This window comes from Artemia franciscana, chromosome 5, assembly GCF_032884065.1.
Source record: "Artemia franciscana chromosome 5, ASM3288406v1, whole genome shotgun sequence".
NCBI classification, from domain to species: domain Eukaryota; kingdom Metazoa; phylum Arthropoda; class Branchiopoda; order Anostraca; family Artemiidae; genus Artemia; species Artemia franciscana.
Window position 1 is genome coordinate 6,816,385 of NC_088867.1, and position 23,972 is coordinate 6,840,356.

At 34.6% G+C, this 23,972-nt stretch overlaps 1 protein-coding gene across 1 annotated transcript in view; it reads right to left on the minus strand.

Annotated features, from left to right (window-relative positions):
• Positions 1-23,645, minus strand: part of LOC136026819 (protein son of sevenless-like) — a 104,213-nt gene extending 80,568 nt beyond the window's left edge. The window contains exons 1-3 of the mRNA XM_065703521.1: positions 23,544-23,645; positions 11,888-12,050; positions 3,317-3,436 (exon numbers count right to left, since the gene is read on the minus strand). Coding sequence (XP_065559593.1) covers positions 3,317-3,436; positions 11,888-11,992 — 225 coding nt within the window. The 5' untranslated portion in view covers positions 11,993-12,050; positions 23,544-23,645. The remainder of the gene's footprint in view (positions 1-3,316; positions 3,437-11,887; positions 12,051-23,543) is intronic.
• Positions 23,646-23,972: the final 327 nt, after the last annotated feature.

Sequence of the window (23,972 nt, forward strand, 5' to 3'; positions counted from 1 at the left end):
AGGACCCCAAACGAATGAGTCCAAGTGCTTCCTAACGAAGAAGAAGAATCACTTTCAAAATTCTTTTCATGTTTTGTTTTGTTGTAAGTGTTAGTTTGTTTAAACGAATACATATCTAAGTCGCTTACAATTTAGTTATGCTTCGTTGTCTGAAAAAAGAACTGGGCCTCATATATAAAAAAAAACCAAATTGGTTTCTAAGATTTGTTGTCTTCATTAAGGTTTTATTTGCCCTGTCTACATACCCTGTAAGTTTCCGGCCGTTTAGCAAAATAAACTTAAATCATGGGATTATACAAACAAGTTTTTCTTGAAACATTTCTTTTTTTCGTCGTTGAGGTACCCTTGATTCAGTCTACATACACTGAAGATTTCCGCCCATTCAGAGAAAAACCATTTTGGTACATTGTATTGCGTTGCCAATCGATATAACTTTTTTTTTATCCTCTTAGGTCCGCTTTGCCTAATCTACGTGCCGGGTAACTTAAAGCTAATCCGAAGCAAAAGAAATATGGCTTATTTATGGCGTCACACTTTTTCTATACTTTGTGTCTTCGTTGAGATACACATATTCATTGGGGTTCCCTTAGTATTGGGACTAATATCTCAAGACTTCAAGCCATCCAAAAAATCCTTTTTGTTTTGGCCCCTATTTTAAGGCAGATGGATATCTCTTGTTTTTTTGTTGTTGTTGTTGTTTTTTTTTTTGCATAAAGGTTCCTTTTGGCCTTACTGATGCAAGTTCCTAGCCAATTGAAAAAAAAAAGTTTTATGGCCCATTTCTAAGTCAATATTCGATTTCAGTTATATCTTATGTACTAGGATTCTCTTCGCCCAAAGGACTTAGAACAGAAGTTTTAAACAAATCGAAAATAAGCTATCAGCCCTTTTGGGATCCTTACCCCCAAGCTATTTTCTAATAAGGGCCACCTTGGCTAGAGACCTACGGGTGAAAGTCTCAAAACGATCACAGTCAAAATTTTCTTTGTCCATTTTCAAGCCTAACAACCTCCGTCATCCGAACGAAAATTTAAGGTCCCATACTTCCAGGAAACACCCAAGATTCTAACGAGCCCGCCTTTATTTTCACTATAAAACATGTCACTAAATATTGGCAATCGGTATAATATAGTATCCTTGTTCCTGGGCTTTATTATTCATGTTGTCCTTGGATGCATACTTATTAGATCTTGGAACTACTCTGACCAAAAGAACAATCTGAAAATCTAGACCAATGCCATTAGATTTATAGGGATTCCTGGGAGTGAAAAAGAAAAAAGAGGGTGGACTTGTTACCCTTCAAAACAACCAAAACTGAAAAAGGACACGAAAATTTTAACTTCTAATCAAATGAGACTCATCCAGAGTTTTAATGACTACCCGATTGCTACAAAGGGAGAACAAACCTTATATATTAACCTTTGAAGAAAGAAGATTTGAGGAGACAGTAAAATCTTAATATAGCCATATCAACCAAGTATATTCTGCTAATATGAAATCTAGAACATAAGCTATAATATATATTATGTTATTGGACCTGAATTTGGAGTCTAGTAATTTAAGGTCTTTGATTTTAACTTGATTTTATATGTGCAGTATTATTGCCGTAACGTCAGTTTTAACTTAATGTGTTCAGTTTTAACTTATTTTGAGTTTATTTATTTTAAGTATATTCTGCTAATATGAAATCTAGAACATAAGCTATAATATATATTATGTTATTGGACCTGAATTTGGAGTCTAGTAATTTAAGGTCTTTGATTTTAATTTGATTTTATATGTGCAGTATTATTGCCGTAACGTCAGTTTTAACTTAATGTGTTCAGTTTTAACTTATTTTGAGTTTATTTATTTTAAGTATATTCTGCTAATATGAAATCTAGAACATAAGCTATAATATATATTATGTTATTGGACCTGAATTTGGAGTCTAGTAATTTAAGGTCTTTGATTTTAACTTGATTTTATATGTGCAGCATTATTGTCGTAACGTCAGTTTTAACTTAATGTGTTCAGTTTTAACTTATTTTGAGTTTAAAATTACATTCCATTTAAGTGTATGAGAGAACCAGGCCAAAAAAGTACTTAACGTTCGGTTAGAAGTGATAACAGATATTTGGTAAACGACAACCCATTGTTATAAGACAATAGTAATCCATTTGTTACCCAGTTTGATTAATAGGTTTTGTGAACTTACTGAATATTCACGTCTTCAGGGAGAGGATCCCACCTGAATAAATTCCAAAGATGAGTAAGATAAGATTTATTACTTAAAAACAGTTATTACAAGCCCAAATGGGCCAAATTTACACTTTAGCGTCAATAAACGAAAAAGAGCTGAAAACAAACAACAACGAATCAAATTATAAAAGAGTCAATGCCAAATCATTACAAATGTCAAAACAATGAAAACTCGTAAAATCAAAAAGGGAATAAAATAATTAAAACTAAAACACAATTTAGTTTTGCAACCAAGAAATAGAAAACTCAAAATTAGCAAAATGAACATAAAAATTTTAAGGTAAAAAGGGAGCGAGGAGAGGGGGGGGGGGTGAGAAGATTCACTGATTGAATATATCAACTATGTAACGGATGAAAGTTCTATATCCTTCAGTGGAAACCTTAATGGGCAAGAAGGGAAATTTTTATTGAATTTTTTACTAGGAAAAATGGGAGTTGCCCAAGGATTGTGAAGGGCATTGTTAGCAAAACACACGGAAATTTTTACTATCCTTTCCTTAAGGGTGACTAAATTGATTCTCCTAAGAAGGGAAATATAAGGCACTTTATCCTCATTGAAGATATTTCTTAAGAAACGGCAGCGCAAGAAAGAAAAGCGTGTCGGAAGTGGGTGAGGGGGTAGCATACAGAGCAACAGTCATTGACCCCGTATCTACCTTTCCTTTAAAGGTAATAACTGATATTTCGGAACGCTACATCCAGCTCTACTAGAAATCTTCCAGTCTTCTAGGATAGCAACAAGCATTTTCGGAGCCCTATTATAAATTAGGGTACATGCAACCACATTCTGCGATATATTTAATTATGTAGGAAATGGCCAAGTTAAACGGAAAACCATTTTAAAGTAAAATACATATATATCTTTATTTATTTTCGAATATATTTAAATAAAAAAAATAATAAATCTCCCCCAATAGCCAGTCTCAGCTGCAATATCTCATAATTTGTACGTTTTGTCCTTATTGTTAAATAATTTCTACTCAGTTTCCCAATTTTAACATGTCGTACGCTCTACTGGCTCCACAGTAACATTAGAAGGAGTTCTAAGATCATTTTACAAATAATAAAATCAAACCTGAATGGAATGTGGGGTTGGCTTCAAGCAAAGCATACTCAAAACCTTGAAAAGAAGCTTCTCCACGTATTCTAATGCGTCTAGTTGAGCTTCCAAAGTGGGGTGAACTTGCTGGAGAAGCTGTAAAATAAAGCGAAAAGAATATATAGACCATTAATTTTTGAAACAAGCATAAAAAAGCACCATCACTTTTCTAACTTTCATTTATAGCGCAAGTCTAAAGGCAAAATTTCAAACAAAGACAAGTTCAATACTCAGGGTGGGCAGGGTAAGACAAAAAAAGGCTGATTTTAGGTCGTAATTTTTCTTGGGGCGGAGTTCTTTCAGCAATTTATAAGCATAAAATATTGTTAGAGATCTCTTCAAGATGTCAATCTTCCTAAAGCTTCTTCTTCTTCTTCTTCTGTTTCAGTAAACGCGGGCTTTTCAGTCGAGACTATTCAGCTTTTTTTTTTACCTTTGATTGGCTCTGTGAGATGAACAGAGCAACTGAATTGGTTGCTTCGTATTATCTTGAATCTGTTTAGATTTCTTTCAGTAGACCTTTTGATTCTAGGAGTTGGACTATAAGAGGACAAACATTGAGCTCTGTGTGTAGATTAAATAAAAAAAAAAAAAAAAAAAATTAACTGAAAGTAAGGATCGACATTAAAACTTAAAACGAACAGGAATTATTCCTTATATGAAATGGGTTGTCCCCTCCGCAATCCCTCGCTCTTTACGCTAAAGCTTATAATTGTTTTAAAAAGTAGAATTGTGGCAAAGAGTCAAACTTTAGCGTAAAGAGCGAGGGATTGTGGAGGAACAACCAATTTCATATAAGGAGTAATTTCTGTTCGTTTTAAGTTTTAATGTCGATCCTTACTTTCAGTTAAAAAAACTAGTTTTTTTATTTAATTTCTGAACGTTTTTGAATTAATGCATTTTTGATTTTGGCTCTCCGCACATAAATTATTAAAATGAAATTTGCATATTAATTCTTTTTACGCTAAATGGCTTTCTCTTAATTTTGATCAGACAATTTTGAGAAATAAGGGGTGGGGAAGGAGGCCTAGTTGCCCTCCAATTTTTCGGTTACTTAAAAAGGCAACTAAAACTTTTAATTTTTAACGAACGTTATTATTAGTAAAAAATATACGTAACTTAAGAATTAACTCACGTAACAAACTTTTAGATTCTTATATTTTTATTATGTATATGAGGGGGTTTGTACCCTCGTTAATACCTTGCTCTTTACACTAAATCGTAAGTTTTGTCCCAATTCTTTAAGAATGACCCCTGAATCAGAAAGGCCGTAGAATAAATAGTTGAAATTACTAAAAATACTTTGGCATAAAGAGCGAGGTATTTATTTCCTCCTAAATGCCTCGCTCTTTATGCTAAAGTATTTTTAGAACCCCTCATATGTGTAATAATCTCTGTTCTTTTTAAGTTTCAATGCTACTTCTTACTTTCAACTGAAAAAACGTTTTCATATTTATTTTTGCATTGATTTTTTTATAGTTATGCTAGAAAATCCTGCGCCCTTTTCATTGAATTTCTCTTCCCCATGACATATTCCTGCAAGGAAAGATCCTCCCACATAGCCCCCTCCCCTCAACCTCACCCCCCCCCAACCACAAAAATCCCCCTGAAAACGTCTGTACACTTCCCAATAACCATTTGAAATGCTTTTGGCAAAGAGCCAAGAGTCTATTACTGTATTTAAACACTGGTCAAAGGTTGTAACTTGCAGCCCCTCCCCCAGGGACCTTGGGGGAGTAAGTCATTCCCAAAGACATAGTTATTATGGTTTTCGACTATGCGGAACAAAATGGCTATCTCAAAATTTGGATCCGTTGAAATTGGGAAAAAATGAGCGTGGGAGGGGGCCTAGGTGCCCTCCAATTTTTTTGGTCACTTAAAAAGGGCACTAGAACTTTTCATTTCCGTTAGAATGAGCCCTCTTCTGACATTCTAGGACCACTTGGTCGATACGATGACCCCTGGAAAAAAATAAAAAAATAAACACGCACCCGTGATTTGTATTCTGGCAAAAAATACGAAATTCCACATTTTGTAGATAGGAGCTTGAAATTTCTGCTATAGGGTTCTCTGATACGCCGAATGCGACGCTGTGATTTTCGTTAAGATTCTATGACTTTTAGGGGGTGTTTCCCCTAGTTTCTACTATAAGGCAAATTTTCTCAGGCTCGTAACTTTTGATGACAAAGACTAAATTTGATGAAATTTATATATTTAAAATCAACATAAAAATCCGATTCTTTTGATGTATCGTTTAGCATCAAAATTATGTTTTTTTAGAGTTTTGTTTACTATTGACCCGGATCGCTCCTTACTACAGTTCGTTACCACGAACTGTTTGATATAGTCACATAGACTCTTATCTGATAGGGTGAACAACTTTACCAGTTTACAATGCAGAGTAAACTTTGCAGATATCAGCATGTTACATTCAAATAGGAAATGGTCAATTGTTTCATTTTTGTGTTCTTCTTCTTCTTCTGTTCCAGCAAACAAGGGCTTTTCAGTCTAGACTATTCAACCCTTTTCTTTTTAATTTACTCTGTGAGATGAACAGAGCTACTGAATAGGTTGCTACCAATGCTACCAAGGGAGAAAAACTTTTAAAATAAGAAAAATAGAATGTTGATGTGAAATACCCATTTGTTAAAAATAAACCTCTAAATACCTTGAGCTTTAACGTTACTATTAACTTTTCTTGGATAAACTTCATGTTCAGACAATGTTTTTTTGTTTTTTTCAAATCGGTTGTAACACTTCATATCTTTTATTGCTTTTGAAACTATCTGGTGTTCCAAAAATGCGAGTTCTCCGTCACAGACACTTAAATCTTTGAAAAGTGACTATAACAAAAAGGGGGCGGTCGGAATCGAACCGTCTACCACTCGCTGAAATAGCGGGGACTCAGACCACTGAGCTACACCCCCTTAATAAATAAGTTGCTAAATTTGTTTTAAGACATTTCAGAGCATATATGGAATGGAACATGGCTAATTATTGCTGAGACTGACTTGCACTTTGAAACACTCTTCAGGGCTCAAATAGAACTTGCCATTTGGGAAAAAGCATTAAAATAGCATTGAGTTGTGCGTTCATATTTTTGCTAGTAATTTAGTTAAAATTAATAATTTTAATAATAGTTTTAAATTAAAATACTTGCAAAGAGAGGAAGAGAGAACTGAGCCACTTGAATTAGGGAACTGATATGGAAATGCCTGAAAATTTAGCCCATTTAATTTAAATTTAGCTTATAATTGTTTTAAAAAGTAGAATTGTGGCAAAGAGTCAAACTTTAGCGTAAAGAGCGAGGGATTGTGGAGGAACAACCAATTTCATATAAGGAGTAATTTCTGTTCGTTTTAAGTTTTAATGTCGATCCTTACTTTCAGTTAAAAAAACTAGTTTTTTTATTTAATTTCTGAACGTTTTTGAATTAATGCATTTTTGATTTTGGCTCTCCGCACATAAATTATTAAAATGAAATTTGCATATTAATTCTTTTTACGCTAAATGGCTTTCTCTTAATTTTGATCAGACAATTTTGAGAAATAAGGGGTGGGGAAGGAGGCCTAGTTGCCCTCCAATTTTTCGGTTACTTAAAAAGGCAACTAAAACTTTTAATTTTTAACGAACGTTATTATTAGTAAAAAATATACGTAACTTAAGAATTAACTCACGTAACAAACTTTTAGATTCTTATATTTTTATTATGTATATGAGGGGGTTTGTACCCTCGTTAATACCTTGCTCTTTACACTAAATCGTAAGTTTTGTCCCAATTCTTTAAGAATGACCCCTGAATCAGAAAGGCCGTAGAATAAATAGTTGAAATTACTAAAAATACTTTGGCATAAAGAGCGAGGTATTTATTTCCTCCTAAATGCCTCGCTCTTTATGCTAAAGTATTTTTAGAACCCCTCATATGTGTAATAATCTCTGTTCTTTTTAAGTTTCAATGCTACTTCTTACTTTCAACTGAAAAAACGTTTTCATATTTATTTTTGCATTGATTTTTTTATAGTTATGCTAGAAAATCCTGCGCCCTTTTCATTGAATTTCTCTTCCCCATGACATATTCCTGCAAGGAAAGATCCTCCCACATAGCCCCCTCCCCTCAACCTCACCCCCCCCCAACCACAAAAATCCCCCTGAAAACGTCTGTACACTTCCCAATAACCATTTGAAATGCTTTTGGCAAAGAGCCAAGAGTCTATTACTGTATTTAAACACTGGTCAAAGGTTGTAACTTGCAGCCCCTCCCCCAGGGACCTTGGGGGAGTAAGTCATTCCCAAAGACATAGTTATTATGGTTTTCGACTATGCGGAACAAAATGGCTATCTCAAAATTTGGATCCGTTGAAATTGGGAAAAAATGAGCGTGGGAGGGGGCCTAGGTGCCCTCCAATTTTTTTGGTCACTTAAAAAGGGCACTAGAACTTTTCATTTCCGTTAGAATGAGCCCTCTTCTGACATTCTAGGACCACTTGGTCGATACGATGACCCCTGAAAAAAAAAAAAAATAAATAAACACGCACCCGTGATTTGTATTCTGGCAAAAAATACGAAATTCCACATTTTGTAGATAGGAGCTTGAAATTTCTGCTATAGGGTTCTCTGATACGCCGAATGCGACGTTGTGATTTTCGTTAAGATTCTATGACTTTTAGGGGATGTTTCCCATAGTTTCTACTATAAGGCACATTTTCTCAGGCTCGTAACTTTTGAAGACAAAGACTAAATTTGATGAAACTTATATATTTAAAATCAGCATGAAAATCCGATTCTTTTGATGTATCGTTTAGCATCAAAATTATGTTTTTTTAGAGTTTCGTTTACTATTGACCCGGATCGCTCCTTACTACAGTTCGTTACCACGAACTGTTATAGTCACATAGACTCTTATCTGATAGGGAGAACAACTTTACCAGTTTACAATGCAGAGTAAACTTTGCAGATATCAGCATGTTACATTCAAATAGGAAATGGTCAATTGTTTCATTTTTGTGTTCTTCTTCTTCTTCTGTTCCAGCAAACAAAGGCTTTTCAGTCTAGACTATTCAGCCCTTTTCTTTTTAATTTACTCTGTGAGATGAACAGAGCTACTGAATAGGTTGCTACCAATGCTACCAAGGGAGAAAAACTTTTAAAATAAGAAAAATAGAATGTTGATGTGAAATACCCATTTGTGAAAAAAAAAACCTCTAAATACCTTGAGTTTTAACGTTACAATTATCTTTTCTTGGATAAACTTCATGTTCAGACAATGTTTTTTTTTTTCAAATCGGTTGTAATACTTCATATCTTTTATTGCTTTTGAAACTATCTGGTGTTCCAAAAATGCGAGTTCTCCGTCACAGACACTTAAATCTTTGAAAAGTGACTATAAAAAAAAGGGGGCGGTCGGAATCGAACCGTCTACCACTCGCTGAAACAGCGGGGACTCAGACCACTGAGCTACACCCCCTTAATAAATAAGTTGTTAAATTTGTTTTAAGACATTTCAGAGCATATATGGAATGGAACATGGCTAATTATTGCTGAGACTGGCTTGCACTTTGAAACACTCTTCAGGGCTCAAATAGAACTTGCCATTTAGGAAAAAGTATTAAAAATAGCATTGAGTGGTGCGTTCATATTTTTGCTAGTAATTTAGTTAAAAGTAATAATTTTAATAATAGTTTTAAATTAAATTACTTGCAAAGAGAGGAAGAGAGAACTGAGCCACTTGAATTAGGGAACTGATATGGAAATGCCTGAAAATTTAGCCCATTTGAGCCAGACCGAACTCTATGATAAATTTTACAGGGTGCTTATAGGGGAAGGGAGATACAATTGGATTATTCTTATTCAACAATACCTCTGATAATCTCCAGCAGTATATGTCTCTATTTGGGATTGGTCCCCCACTTGGCTGGTCAATATTTGAAGTTTTTTGGCAATTTCATCCGCCTGGTGGGTACCAGTTATACCAGAGTGACTTGGAACATACAGAAGGTGAGTTCTTATGCCTCTTGAAGCAAGATTATCAATAATGCTAAGACAATGAAAAGTGTCTATACCCATCTTATACTGAGAAGCTGCAGACATTTTTTTTATTTAGCAATCAATAAATTAGAAAATAGTTGTTTTTTTCGGCAACATCTCTTCTTCTCCAGGAAAATAGCACTTCGAGTCTGAAAACAGTCTCCTTTCAGCTCCATGCAAAATATTTTCACTGATTATTTGCTTCAAATATTGTTCTTCTTCCTTCCCCTCCTCGTTGCAATTAACCAAACTGAAGCAGGTTTCAGGGTCAGGTCAGCCCTGCTAAACTGCATGATTGCATCCTAATAAACGAATAATCTTCCTATTGTTCTGTGTCCATTTTCTAGCAGCTTGATATTAAGCAGCTCATTTGTTCCAGATTTTATTTTTGTTTCGAATTTGAAACATCTCTTGTTTTGTTTGCAGACTTTGCAATACAATTGCGGCTAAAGATGAAATTTTTTTAAGTCTCAGGGACTGAAGAACTAAATCTACAATTTGGGTCCCCTCTTTTTTTCCAATCTTATTCTTGTTTCCTTAGTTTCAATAAATCACTTCGAATTCTGAAGTATAGGTCATTTTCTCAAATATCTAGAATCTTCATAGGCTATTTACTTGTGGAGGATAACAATAATCAGTCAATTCTCTCAAGTGAAGGTTCAGCACCATTAATTCTAAGTACCCAAAATTCTCTGACTACAATGGGAGATATAGCCAGAAAAATAATCCACTTTCCTGAAAATCAAACCCAAAAAATTTTGTACCCAAAGGTACAAAATCAAATTTTATGAAATTCCTCAAAACTCGTGGGGTTGGTTCTGAAAATTGCCCCTTTTTTACAATTTGAAAAACTCTAGAGTAAATATTTGACAACATTGGCTGACAAAAATTTGACAACATACTTTTCTGGTTCTCATTTCTGATGTTATACTGAAAATCATCCACAAAGCATCACTGGGAAGAGGTCCTAACGTGATAGGGTTTTATAGGGTCAGAGAATAAGTTCACCAAAATATATAAGAAAGGAATAATATTTCTCTTGGTTCAATGATGAAATGTTCATGGAAGGGAACTTCTTGTTCTTCTGAAAAACAAGCACCTAAAGTCCAAATTAGACCTTTTCTTTAGCTTCATAGGATTCTACCATTGGGCTTATAGGCTTCACAGTACAAATAATTAGCCACCTTCTTATTTCTCTGTACTACCGGTTGCCCTGTATAATCGTAAATTTGCTTGATTTCAGGTACTTGTTGTATAACACAATGCTGTTGCCTACACAGCTGAAGATTAAGAACTACCCCAGACATTAGAAATAGGCAATGTTATGTAGATAACATTTTAGAATTGTCCATTACCTCCTCATAACAGAGACATAATTTTTAAATTAAACAAGTACTAAATGTCAGGTAATTTGGTAGCAGAAAAAATGCACCAAAACACTTTACGTACTTGAAGTACGGTATGTAAGACATTTTACATACTGAAAGTATGGAAACAAGAAGACATTAAGCAATGTGTATAAACAGTAGAATGAGGAACATTACCAAATGTTAAAGAAAACAAAGCTCTTGGTAGCACTTGTCCCTATCATTGAAAATTCTCTCGCAGTGCTTATTATGCCCAACCCCCTACCTCTCCATCTTTGTGCCAGTAGGTATGTGAACATAATCTTTTATTTTACCAAATATTGTCTGCAATAAAAGAGAAACCATCCCCTCCCCCTCCCAACCAATATTCCCCTACAGGGAGTAAACATAAAGACTATTGGCAAGTCATTTTGGATGAAATGGGCACATGAAGATCCTGCCAACAGGAGGGGAGGGGGTCAAGATAGATAATTCCGGGGCAAATAAGTCTTAGTACTCAATCTTTGAACTTTGACAGGGGGCCCTTTTTGACTTACATTACAGAAAGGACATGACCCCTGGTACATGGGGATGGCCCAAGAAAGTATTATACTTGAGCAAATTTTTACATTATAACTGAAGCTCCCTTTATCCTTGATTTATTAGCAGGATTCATGGTACTAGCAGCAGGACAGAGTCCCAGGGTGAATCCTCACCCCAAATAATACAAATAAAGACCAAGAGACACCAGTTAGTTTTTAAGACCAAACATTTTTTTAAGAAACAAAACCCCACGGAAACCCATGAAAGGCAGTGGTGACTCCTCACCAGCTCCAAAAATATATGTAATATGTTGGACCCATATCCTGAATTAGGCCTTAGGACAAGTTTTCATGCTAACCTAAGTTACATGCATGAATGGGGTTGCCATGCACGGCTCTCGTTTCTGCCTTGTTGTAGAACAGTAAAACCAAAACCAAACTTGAAACCAATCTCAGTATGCCTTTCAGATTTGGATCCATTATTGAAAGTTTTGTTAATGTGCCTAAGACATTTCAAAGTTAGTAACAAGCTCCAATACTGCCTTTTCACTAAAAAAATTAATTCAACCCCCTAACATGGAAAATTTTATATATTTAGGCATGTGCTTGTAACACATTTCAGACCAATTGCTTACCTTTTCTAGAGAAGATTGAAAGATTCCTCTCCATTTAGCCAAATTTTCTCCATTATCAAAATCATAGCCACAATTGTCTTGCAAGACTTGCTGATTTGGGAACATCCTTATGCTTATTCTCCAGAAACATCTGGCTTACAGGTCAACCAGCCTGATAAAATGCCTATAAGAAAAACTTCATTTACGCTGATATTGGACTGACACACAGTTTAGGGAGTACAGAAAATGGGTCCCCTGTCATAGTTGCAGCCTGCAACCTAGTAAAGCACAAACCATAGCCCATAGCAGCAAGCTCTTTATTTAGAAAACGGGCTCTTAAAACATTGTCTAGTAAAAGATGTTTTGAATGTGACAATAGGCTATAAGAAAATAGTAATTTTCATCCAGATCATATCTAGAATAGTCTGAAATAGGAATATTCTTTTTTTTAGAATTTCAAAAAACCTGAAACTCATCAAAAATGAAATTAAACTCAAATAAAAAGTACATCATTTAAATGAAATTGTTATAAACCCTGATCTGGATAACCACATATACATCACAAACTTTATTGAATCATGCACCAGTATCCATGTTCCTGTATATTTTAATATGTTGGTAGGTATTATAGGTACCATTTGGATTTTCACTATGCCATCATAAGTGTCTCTGATTTTGATATTAGTTATTTTTTTCTATTACCTTATCTTAGGTTCATCTTGCCCAATGTCTCTTTTTCAGCAGAATTGATTATTATGTTGATTTTATTTTATTTTGTTTTCTTTTTTTCTGCTCTATCGTTTGGTTTTGTATTACTATTTATACTACTACTACACTGACAACTCACTGCAGCGCCAAGCCACCTGCAGGCCGCACAACTACGCAAGCTTCTCCTCCATCCTAGTCTACTCGAAGCCTTGATTCATTAAAAAAGGAGGCACCTTTTGTAAGTTAGTTGATAAGTATGATGTAGATAATCTACAATAAGCAATATTAAGAAGAATGTTGAATTAACTTTAAAGGATATTTGCAAAATAGATTGTGAAGACAGGAGTAAATGTCAAAAAAAAAGTGAAAAAACTAATTTAGAAGCATATTGACAAATACAGCATTTAAACTATTTATTTTATGTTTTGGTAGTATTTCAATAGCATTAATTTTTGGTATTATTTTATTTTGGTAATTTTCAATAATTACCTATGATATTATGCTATGATGTGTAAAAACTGGTCTCCCATATATTTGACCATCTGGATTTCTGATTATCCAAATGCATACCAACAACAATTAGCCTGGTTTATCAAGTTTCTACTCTAGATAAATAAGTAGGCCACCTTCCATTGAAAAACCATTCTATAGGCAGGTAACTGATATTAGAAAAAAAAGAGCTCTGATGTTGATGACCTCTTCTGTGAAGGTTAATCAGACTATTTATCTTTTTAATGTTTTTTTTTCTTTTTTCATGGGAAAAAATTGTTGATAATGTGTATTGTTACCTTGTGCAGAAGAGAGCTAAAACAAGCAGGAAGAGCCATGTTGGTACCAGCTGGCATGTAGGCCTTAAATTACTGGGGAAAGGCAGCTCGAGTGCTTGCACATCTCATGAGCCAATCAAAATAGGTATTATGTCATGAAATGTATTATGAATATTGTATTGTGTGCACAGTATTATGAATGTATTAAGGGTATTATGAATGTGAAAAATTGCAGTTGCAAGCCAAAAGGTACCCATTAGGATTCCACGTGCTTTTTTTACAAAAAAAAGAAGTAAAATATGTATTAAAGTCCTCGAACTTGAACAACAAGGAATTTCATTTTTCGTATAGAGGCCTCCTGTGCTTCCTTTTTCAAACAGCTTGTGGTAACAAACTGCAAGCAAGGAGCAACATGGCTCAACAGTAAACAAAACTGTAAAAAATAGAATCCAATATAAATAAGTATATCAGAAGAATCAGCTTATTCCAAATATATAAGATTCATTAAGCCTAGTGTAAAACATAAAAGTCTACAAGCCAGAAAAAAAATCCAGATTTTGAAAAAGGGAGAGAACACTCCCTAAAATTCGAAGAATCTCAATGAAAATTACACAATCAGATTGAGCATATCAGAGAACTATGCTGTACAGGTTTCAAACTTCTATCTGCAATGGTTCTGAGGCATCAAGAGAGGGCTCATTTGAATAGAAACTAGGTTCTAGTGCCCTTTTTAAGTGGCCAAAAAGATTGGAGGGCCACTAGCCCCTCCCCCTCTCCCATGCCCTTTTTTCCCAAAATCCTCCCATGTAAATTTTGAGATAGATATTTTGTTCAGTATAGTTGAAAAGTCTAAAAACTATGCTGTTTAAGATAACTTGACCCCCCCCCCTGTCCCAACCCTTGAGAATAGATCCTTAAGCTATAAAATTGGCCCACTGTTTACATATAGTATTTGTTATTGGGAAGTATTTGGATATTTTTCAGGGATGATTTAGTGCTTGGGGTGGGTTACCACCAGGAAATTTTTCCGTATGGAAGGAATTTCCCGTATGTGAATTTTCCAGGGGGAAATTTTACACAGGGGAAACTTCCAGGAAAAAACTTCGACAGAAGGGAGGTTTCTGGAGTAATTGGGAAAACGATTAGAAACTTTTTTCAAATGAAAGTGTACTAAGAGGAATTTTTCTGGCTGAATCTTCTGCAAGAAATTTGATGGAGTGGAGATTTACAGCAAGGATGGAATTGTTCAGAAGAAATTTTATGGAGGGAGGGTGTATTTTATGTGGAAGGAACTTTCCAGAGGAGTTTCCCTTGAGGGGAAGGAATTTTTCATAGAAATTGAGTCAGATTCAACAGCATTACTTGAAAAAAGATCAGAAATTAAATAAATAAAACAAATTTTTTTTAATGAAAGTAAAGAGCAACATTAAAACTCAAAACGAACAGTACTAAAACTAATAACAACTCACCACAGCACCAAACCACCTGAGGCCAACACAGCTTTGCACACTATTCCTCCATCCCAATCTATTCTAAGACTCCTTCTTAACACCCTTCAGGAAGTTCCCATTTTCTTAAAATCTTTCTTTATGATGTCCTCCAATTTTAGACAAGGAAGACCTGCTGTCCGTTTAGCCATAGACGGTTGGCTGAAAAGGACAGTCTTTGCCAGTCATCCTTCATTTGCATAATATACCCTAGCCACCATCTGCATTAACAATACTACCAAGGTAAGTGGAGCTGCCAACCTGATCAACCTTTTTGCTACCCAATGTCACTTTCTCATCTTCTCTTATCCTTAGTGACTTAGTCTTCTTAACATTAATTTTCAAACCTTTCTACCACCCCGAACTTGCAAAATCTCTAAAATATCTTTCATTTTGCTCACACTTTCATCTAGGATGCTTAAATCATCAGCATAATCTACGTCCAGGAGAGTTTTTCATCCCCATTTGATTCCGTCATCTCCCATTGCCTTTTCTGTGCTCCTTAAGATAAAGTCAATCAAAATAATCCATATTAAGGGGGATAGAACACAGCCCTGCTTAACTGCTGATTTAACACAAAACCAGCTGCTAACCTCATTTCCTACCTTAACCATAGCAGTGTTATTCTTGTACATAGGACTTATCACTTTGATGTATTTGTTTGGTATACCATACAAGGATAAGACTTTTGCCAAAGCTTTCCTATCAACAGAATTGAATGCTTGCTCATAATCTATGAAACTAAGGACCAAAGGTGTTTTGCAACTAAGGTTAACAAAAATCGATGTGTTTAACTTAACAGAAATGGCATAATTTATGTTTATTGTGATTTTTAATATTACTCCCTACTTTTGATTGAAAAAACTTTTTTTTTAAACTCGTATAAGACATATAACCCACAAAAATATATAGTTAGCTTTGATATTCCTGGCATTAGGGAGAGTTAGAAAAACGTCAACGTTATTAAATGCTTTATTGTTGAGTATATTGTTGTATAGCTAAAAGAAAGAGGAATGATCTTAGATACTTGGTCTCCAATGAGCCATGCAGAGTTTAAAAGCTCACAATTACTAAAGTGGGACTTCCGATGTATTACATAACCTTTGGAAGCCTGGTATGCTATTCACTTTTCTGATTCAAATTTTGACGTTTTATTCTAGAATAAAACTTTTCAAGTTTTTTTTATTCAATATGATTACCTTAAAATATGTAGGCTACTTACCAAGCTATATTGGACACATGTTCATAGAACTGAAAGTATTATTAATCTAAATTACAGAAAAATTTGCTATTTTTTGTAAAGTTAGTGCATGGGAGTTGTTTGGCAACCAATCAAAATATTTCATTAATATACTTGCTAACACAATCAAGCAGCCAAATTTACCATCAATTCCAGGAATAGAAGAAAAGAAAGAAGTCACAAGAGAGGCAAGAATGAACAAATCAAAAGAAAACACAGAGTAGAAATGAAAAATCTGGTATCAAAAAGCAAAATTAGAACAGCAATGGCATGGAGTTGAGCAGAAATGTTCTTTGTGTGAGGGAAAATAAATAAATAAAAGTAAATTAGGCTATGCCTTAAACTTTGCTCTGATGATGCTTGTCAGAGCATTGCAGATACTATTCAAGAAAGTTATAGTGATTGCAAGAACATACCTTGTAAGCAAAAGATACTTCCCATGATTAAAAAGCACTATACAGTTAAATATTGTGCCAGGGATGATAAACTTGGTTGTAACATAGGAAGGGTTCTATACTTTCTTGACAAACAGAAATCTAAGTTTGTATTTTTTAATTATCTGATCCTGGTCACCTAATCATTCCATTGACCAAAGAAGGAGAAAATAATTTTCACAGGTTTTGTCATCAAATTGGAGCTATGCTGTTATTAATAAACACCTTAAATTAATCAGTTTATTGTGCTGTATAAGGGGATTACTAGCAAGCATCAGTAAATCTTTCTGTACTTAAACATATACCTCAGCTATGTTGTTTTTTCTTACCTGAAGTTAAACCTTATTTTGTGTAATATTTTATTCTTTTTGTTTTTTATGGCACTTGGTATTAACTAAGCAACATATAGCAATTGCAAATTCTGTCAGTCCGTCTGTCTGTCAGTCCTGGTTTTGCTACTTTAGGCACTTCCAGGTGCCTAAGGATGATGAAATTTGGCAGGCATATCAGAGACCAGACCAGATTAAATTAGAAATAGTCGTTTTCCCAAATTGACCATCTGGGGGAGAGTGGGGGCCTGTTAATTCAGAAAAAATAGAAAAACTGAAGTATTTTTAACTTACAAATGGTTGATCAGATCTTAATGAAATTTGATGTTTGGTAGGATATCGTGTCTAAGAGTTGTTATTTTAAATCCTGACCGGATCTGGTGACACTAGGGGGGAATTGGGAGGGTAAAATCTTGGAAAACACTTAGAGTGGAAGGATCAGGAAATATATATATATATATATATATATATATATATATATATATATATATATATATATATATATATATATATATGATTGACATAACCGGAACAGATCCGCTCTCTTTGGTGTAGTAGGGGGGGGGGGGGTAATTCTGAAAAGTTAGAAAAAATGAAGTATTTTTAACTTATGAATGGGTGATCAGATCTCAATGAAATTTGATATTTAGAAGAATATTGTGTCTCAGAGCTCTTAATCTAAATCCTGACTGGATCTGATGACACTGGGGGGAGTTGGGAGGGGGAAACCTAAGATCTTGGAAAACACTTAAGAGTGGAGGGATTGGGATGAAGCTTGGCGGGAAAAATAAGCACAAGTCCTATTGACATAACTGGAACGGATCTGCTCTCTTTGGGGTAGTTGGGGGGGGGGGGTTAATTCTGAAAAATTAGAAAAAATGAGGTATTTTTAGCTTACAAATGGGTGATGGAATCTCAATGAAATTTGATATTTAGAAGGATATCATGTCTCAAAGCTCTTATTTTAAATCCCAACCAGATCTGGTGAAATTGGGGGAGTTTGGGGTGGGGGAATCTAACATCACGGAAAATGCTTAGATTGGAGGGATCAAGGTGAAACTTGGTGCAAAAAAATAAGCAGAAGTGTTAGATAAGTGATTCACATAATTAGAACGGAATTGGAACAAACTATTGGGGGAGGGGGTAGTTCTGAAACATTAGAAAAAATGACATATTTTTAACTTACAAAGGAGTGATCAGATCTTAATGAAACATCATATTTAAAAGGACCTCGTAACTCAGATCTCTTAATTTTAATCTCAACCATATCCAGCGTCATTGGGGGGTGGAGGCAGTTGGGGGGGGGACGGAAATCTTAGAAAATACTTAAAGCAGAGAGATCAGGATGAAACTGGACGGGAAGAATAAAAACCTGTCTAAGATACGTGACTGACATAACCGGACCGGATCTGCTCTCTTTGGTGGAGTTGGGGGAGGGGGGTAATTTTGAAAATTGAGGTATTTGTAACTTACAAAAGGGTGACCAGATCTTAATGAAATTTGATACTTAGAAGGATCTTGTGCTTTAAAGCTCTAATTTAAAATTCTGAACAGATCCTGTGACATTGCGGGGAGTTGGAGGGAGAAACCAGAACTCTTGGAAAACGTGAAAACTGGGGTATATTTATATTATGAATAGGTAATCGGATCTTAATGAAATTTGATATTTAGAAGGAACTTGTGTCTCAGAGTTCTTATTTCAAATCCCAACCAGAACTTTTGACATTGGGAGGAGTTGGAGGGGGTAATCTTGGAAAACACTTGGAGTGGAGGAATTGGGATGAAGCTTGGTGGATAGAATAAGCAAATGTCCTTGATACATGATTGATGTAACCGTACTGGATTTGCTCTCTTTGGGGGAGATGGGGAGAAGAGTTCAGTAATTTGGTAAGTTTGGTGCTTCTGGACGTGCTAGGACAATGAAAATTGGTAGGTGTGTCAGGGAGCTGCACAAATTGACTTGATAAATCCGTTTTCCAAGATTCGACCATCTGGGGGGCTAAAGGGAGAGGAAAAATTAGAAAAAATTAGGTATTCATAACTTACAAGTGGGTGATTGGATTTAATGAATTTTGATATTTAGAAGGACACTGTGACTCAGAGCTCTTATTTTAAATCCTGACCAGCATTAAGCTTCTGATTTTCCTTTTAAAGCAATCTATTGATTCTTTGAATTTTGCTAGAGTTCATATCATATGAGCTCTTGGCTCTTCCAACTTTGTCACAAGTGCCATATGAGCTCTTAGCTCTTGTCTTGTTTTTCAATAAACCAATTTAACATATTCAACAATTTTTTAAACCTTGACCAAGATACTTGTAATGTTTGCCTATTGGGTATGTCTAATGCTGTCAGAGTTACCCCATGATGGCAGAAAATAAGTGTGCCAGGTTCAAATTATTTGTTTATGGAAAAATAGTGTCCCAAAGAGCTTTCTTAAGGTAAAGTTACATTTACCCCAAAGCTGGGGTAAGTCAAACAAACCAGACTGTTCCAAATTTGACCCAGCAATGGATTACAGGTAAAATAAATGCAAAATCAATCAAGGAATATGTGAGAGTACTGAAAAAGAAATTGAAAGAAAAGATGACATCAGTTACTGTTTAGACAATTTTTGAGATTTGACCTTACAGAAAAAATGGTTTATATTGTCAGATTTGGTAGTATCTAAAGTCAAAAACATGTCTTTTACAACCAACTGATGCATTACATTATATCCAGGAATCAGGCAAGAGGAGAGGAGCTGATTCATAGTCAAACTCAAAGAAGTTCTTATAATTCAGCAAATATAGATTATGATGACATAATAATTTTGTTGTTACAGGGTTAAAAACTACTTCAGAAGAGGGTATTGGCAAGACAATTGGCAGAAAGAACATTTAGAGGCAAATTGAGAAAATGTTAATCTTTCAGCTAAGCAAGCAAATTAATCTAATCTTCTACAAATTTTGGATCTTTTAGGCATAATGAAGGTCCTGAGCATCACTTGCTCAGGCGATCACTGAGCATCAATAGCAATGTCATAATTTACATATAAATAACAAGTAATGATTTTTTTTATTTTTAAAAGTCCGCTAATGGCTCAAAATGAAATTTGCAAAGTAAGCAATCAGCATATTTGGCAGGTAAAAATGTGACATTTTTATTAGAAATTTTAATGCTTAGGAAAGTAAATATAGGAATAGATAATATCCTAGCCGAGCAACTAAAACGTCGATTTGACGCCCTATGGGCCAGCAATGGCTCTGGAGGATCTTTATCCTTTTTTTATCCTTTAGCATAGGTACATTTGGTGTAGGAAAAGATACCAATCAAGTTATACACAATACAGTAATTTGTCACAAAATAGCCCATAAGTTAACATGACATTCACATGATGGTAACAGAGATAACCTTATCAATTATGTTATTACAAACTAAAGACTGGCAGGATCAATACAAGATACTGGGGTATATAGGAGTAACTTTATTGATGTTTAAAGTAAAGATCACTATCTAGTAGTGTTTAGGTTAATTTAAAGCTGAAACTTTGGGAGAGTAACTACCTTCTAGGAAGTAACAATGCTGGTTGACTCCAGAATGAGAATTTGAGAGAAACTTTCCAGAAACATTTGGATACTAAACTGGGGATTTAAAAATCTGACAAAGTAGAAGATAGATGGAATAATTTTAGGAAAATAGTTTGTGAAGCTGCTGATGGTGTCTATGGGAACAAAGTTGGAAACACAGTTTCAAATATCAGTGAAAATGCCTTGAGTTTAGTAGAAGGGTGCTTATAAAAGAAATATTTGAGTGATAGACATTTTGAAAATAACAGGAATGCAGGGAAAGTGTAGAAAGCATTAAAATATGAATTATAAAGGTGTGAAGTGGAGGCTACAGATAAAAATGCTGAATCTCTGAAAAATATAGCCAGACAACATCATAGTAAAATGTTATACTGGCATGTTAAAAAATTGAGATCAAACAATCAATCTGGACTTATACTAGTTAAAGATAGGAATTGGGCCACAATTAGCAATAAACAAAGGAGTTAAAGAGAGGAGGACAGAATATTTTGAGACTGTGCTAAACATGACAAAGTTACAGAAAATAATATAGAAAAGAACAAAAAGGTTTGTGAGACTTTGGAAGGGAAGAAAGATTTATTTTGCAAATAAGTACTGGTGACAGTGCTAGAAAGATCAAAAATAATAAGTCCTAAGGTGCTGATAGTGTGGTAAATGAGTTTGTTTTTTTCCAAATATGGTGGTTATGAATTTAGAGGTTTAATTACAGAAGATTACAAATATGATCTTTGAAAAAGGAAATATCTAGCCCTTTTAGGAAAACTTCCATTAAGCCCCTCTATAAGAAAGGCAATAGAAGTGAGTGTGATAACTATAGAAAGATTGACTTGGTATCTGTAGGAAGCAAATTATTTAGTAAAATGATACTTAAACACTGGCAGGCACTCCAGAAGGAGCAATCCTTCCATGTCAGTATAATATAATTTAAGGTGATTTATGATAACTCTTATTAGACATAGAGATGCTGTACATTAAGTTTTAGTCAAAATAACAGTATGGTTTTAGGAAGAGGACAGGATATGTCAGCCAAATTTTCACTCTTAGACCAATTATTATAGATTGTACCTTAAATCATAGGTCAAAGTGATATAAGGATTTTCCATCCTTGTGATGCTCCAATGATGAAAAAAAATTCGTTTGGTGTAGATTGTGGCTGTTGATCTAGACTCTTGTGGAGGGCTCTACAGCTTCCCAATTGTAAAGAAACTCCTGCATGAGAATGTGTTGGTTGAAGTTGCAGAAACTGTTTCCTCAGACAGTTGATTCCACAGATTGATGACTCTTTGGCTGGAGAAATGACTTCTATGTCTAGTCATGGAATGCTGCATGGGGAGCTTTCATTGAATGTCCTCTAGTACCAGAATGCAAGGGCTGTGTAAAGAGACTGGGAAGGGTATTCTTAGAAAGGATTTTCTTGGTTAAAACCATATCACCTCTTTTCCTTTGGTATGTCAGGATTAGCAGCTTCAAATGATGTAGTCTTTCTTTGTATAGAAATTTATTCATGCTGCTAACCATCTTAGTGGCACAATGCTGGACATCCTCAAGCAACTTCTTATCTTTTTGGAAAAAAGGGGCTGCCAATGACATTCTGACCTCAAGATGTGGTCATACAAGTGAATTATAAAACTTCATAAAAACTCTTGGGTGTCAGCTAGAGATGGTTCTTTTTATGAAACTGAGGGATTTATTTGCAGAAGATGAAACAGACTTAGCATGGCTTCTAAACTTTAATTGGTGATCAACAATAACCCTGAGATCTCTTTCATTAGAAACAGCAGAAAGGAAGTTGTCTTGAAGGAAATGCTTATGATGCTTGTTGTGCTTGCCAAAATGGATGACCTGGCATTTGTCAACATTAAAAGTAAGGAACAACTTGTTAGCCCATCTTCCTATACTGTCATGATTTGTTTGAATTGATTGCTGGTCAGAGGGAGTAGCAGCTTTTCCAACTAGTTTTGAGTCATCAGCATAAAGGGTAATAAGATTTGAAAAAAAAGGGTGGGTAGATCATTGACATAGAAGTTGAAAAGTGTTGGTCCAAAATAGTACCCTGGGGTACACCACTTAATATAGTTGTGGGAGAAGAGAAATGAGGAGTTCCTTGTGAATCAAAAACTCTAACACTCTGTGATCTTTCAGAGAGGAAACCCATAATCCACTGTACAACACCTGCAGCCTTCAGTTTGATTATGAGAATTTCATGATAAACCTTATCAATGCTTTGGACAGTTAATAATTGAGAAGTGACTGAGTCATAAGGCTCTATAGTCCCTAGCTTTAGATTATGAGAAAGCATTTGATTTAGCTGACAAAAGAGCTGAATATCTACCCTTGTATGGATGTGTATGAAAAATAATGTTGCTGCAGTTAAGATAGGCAATATGGTTAGTAGCTGGTTTTGTATACAATCAGGAGTACAGCAGTGTTGCATTCTGTCCTTATTTATATGGTTCATTTTGATGGACTTCATCATAAAGAACAGAGCAAAAGACCTAATGTACCACTTGATATCTTTTTTAAGCTCTTTCTGAATGTAATAATCATTTTATTTACAAATTCAATTTGGTAAACTTATGACAATTCATATAACTGACTTACCAATTAAGTGAATATACCATTTGATGTCTTTTTTATGTTCAGGTTGATACTAGTAGAGGTATATATTTCCTATCTGAAATACTCTAAGAGAAAAAAGAAATCATTTTTAAGAGTCCATAGGCTAATAAGTTTCAAATTCAATTAGCAAGTATATCAATTAGGCTATTATATTCAGAGAGAGCATAAAGACACTGGGCAATATGTTTACTTTATTAGTAGTTCAAAAATATGGACTGCTGAATATTTGCCATGAAGTAGCATCTTTAGCTTAGACCTAAATTAGAATGTATTACAGTAGGCTAGACTTAGTTTATAGAATTTTATAGCATTTCCTTCCATAAAGTAAAAATGCAGCAATATATATGAGCAATATAAAAATGGATTAAACATATATTTTTTTCACAGAGTTCACACATGGATCTGAACAGTTAGTAAAAACCAGCCTGTGTCTAAAAAATGCTTAGGCCTAATATTTAAACTTTAAGTAGCCTGCATATGTACCTCACGTATACAACAAAATAGAATGAAACATAATGTCACTAACTTTCTCATGTGAAACAGATAAATATATTTTCCAAAAATTCAAAACATCAATCATGGATGTAAGAAGTTAGGAATTCATAGGTTGCTTTAAATCTTCTTTTCTTCTTTATACTACACTATACAAATATAATTTGATACATTATTTTAAGTGAAAAGAAAGCAATTATTTCTTCACAAAAAAACTCAGCAAAATTTATAATTCATATAGAAAAATTTAATTTTCATAATTTAATTTAGAGCATGACCAGAAAGTTATTTATGCTTTTTTCTTATATCGGACAGCACTACCAGTAATCCAAATCCAAAAACCAAAAACTGTCGCACAAAAAGTGCGAAAGTCCTGCCTACTGGACTAACGATTTTAACACTTGGAAAGCAAATATTTTAAGAGCAACCGTTCTTCATTATATCCATTGTTCTCAGGATAGAG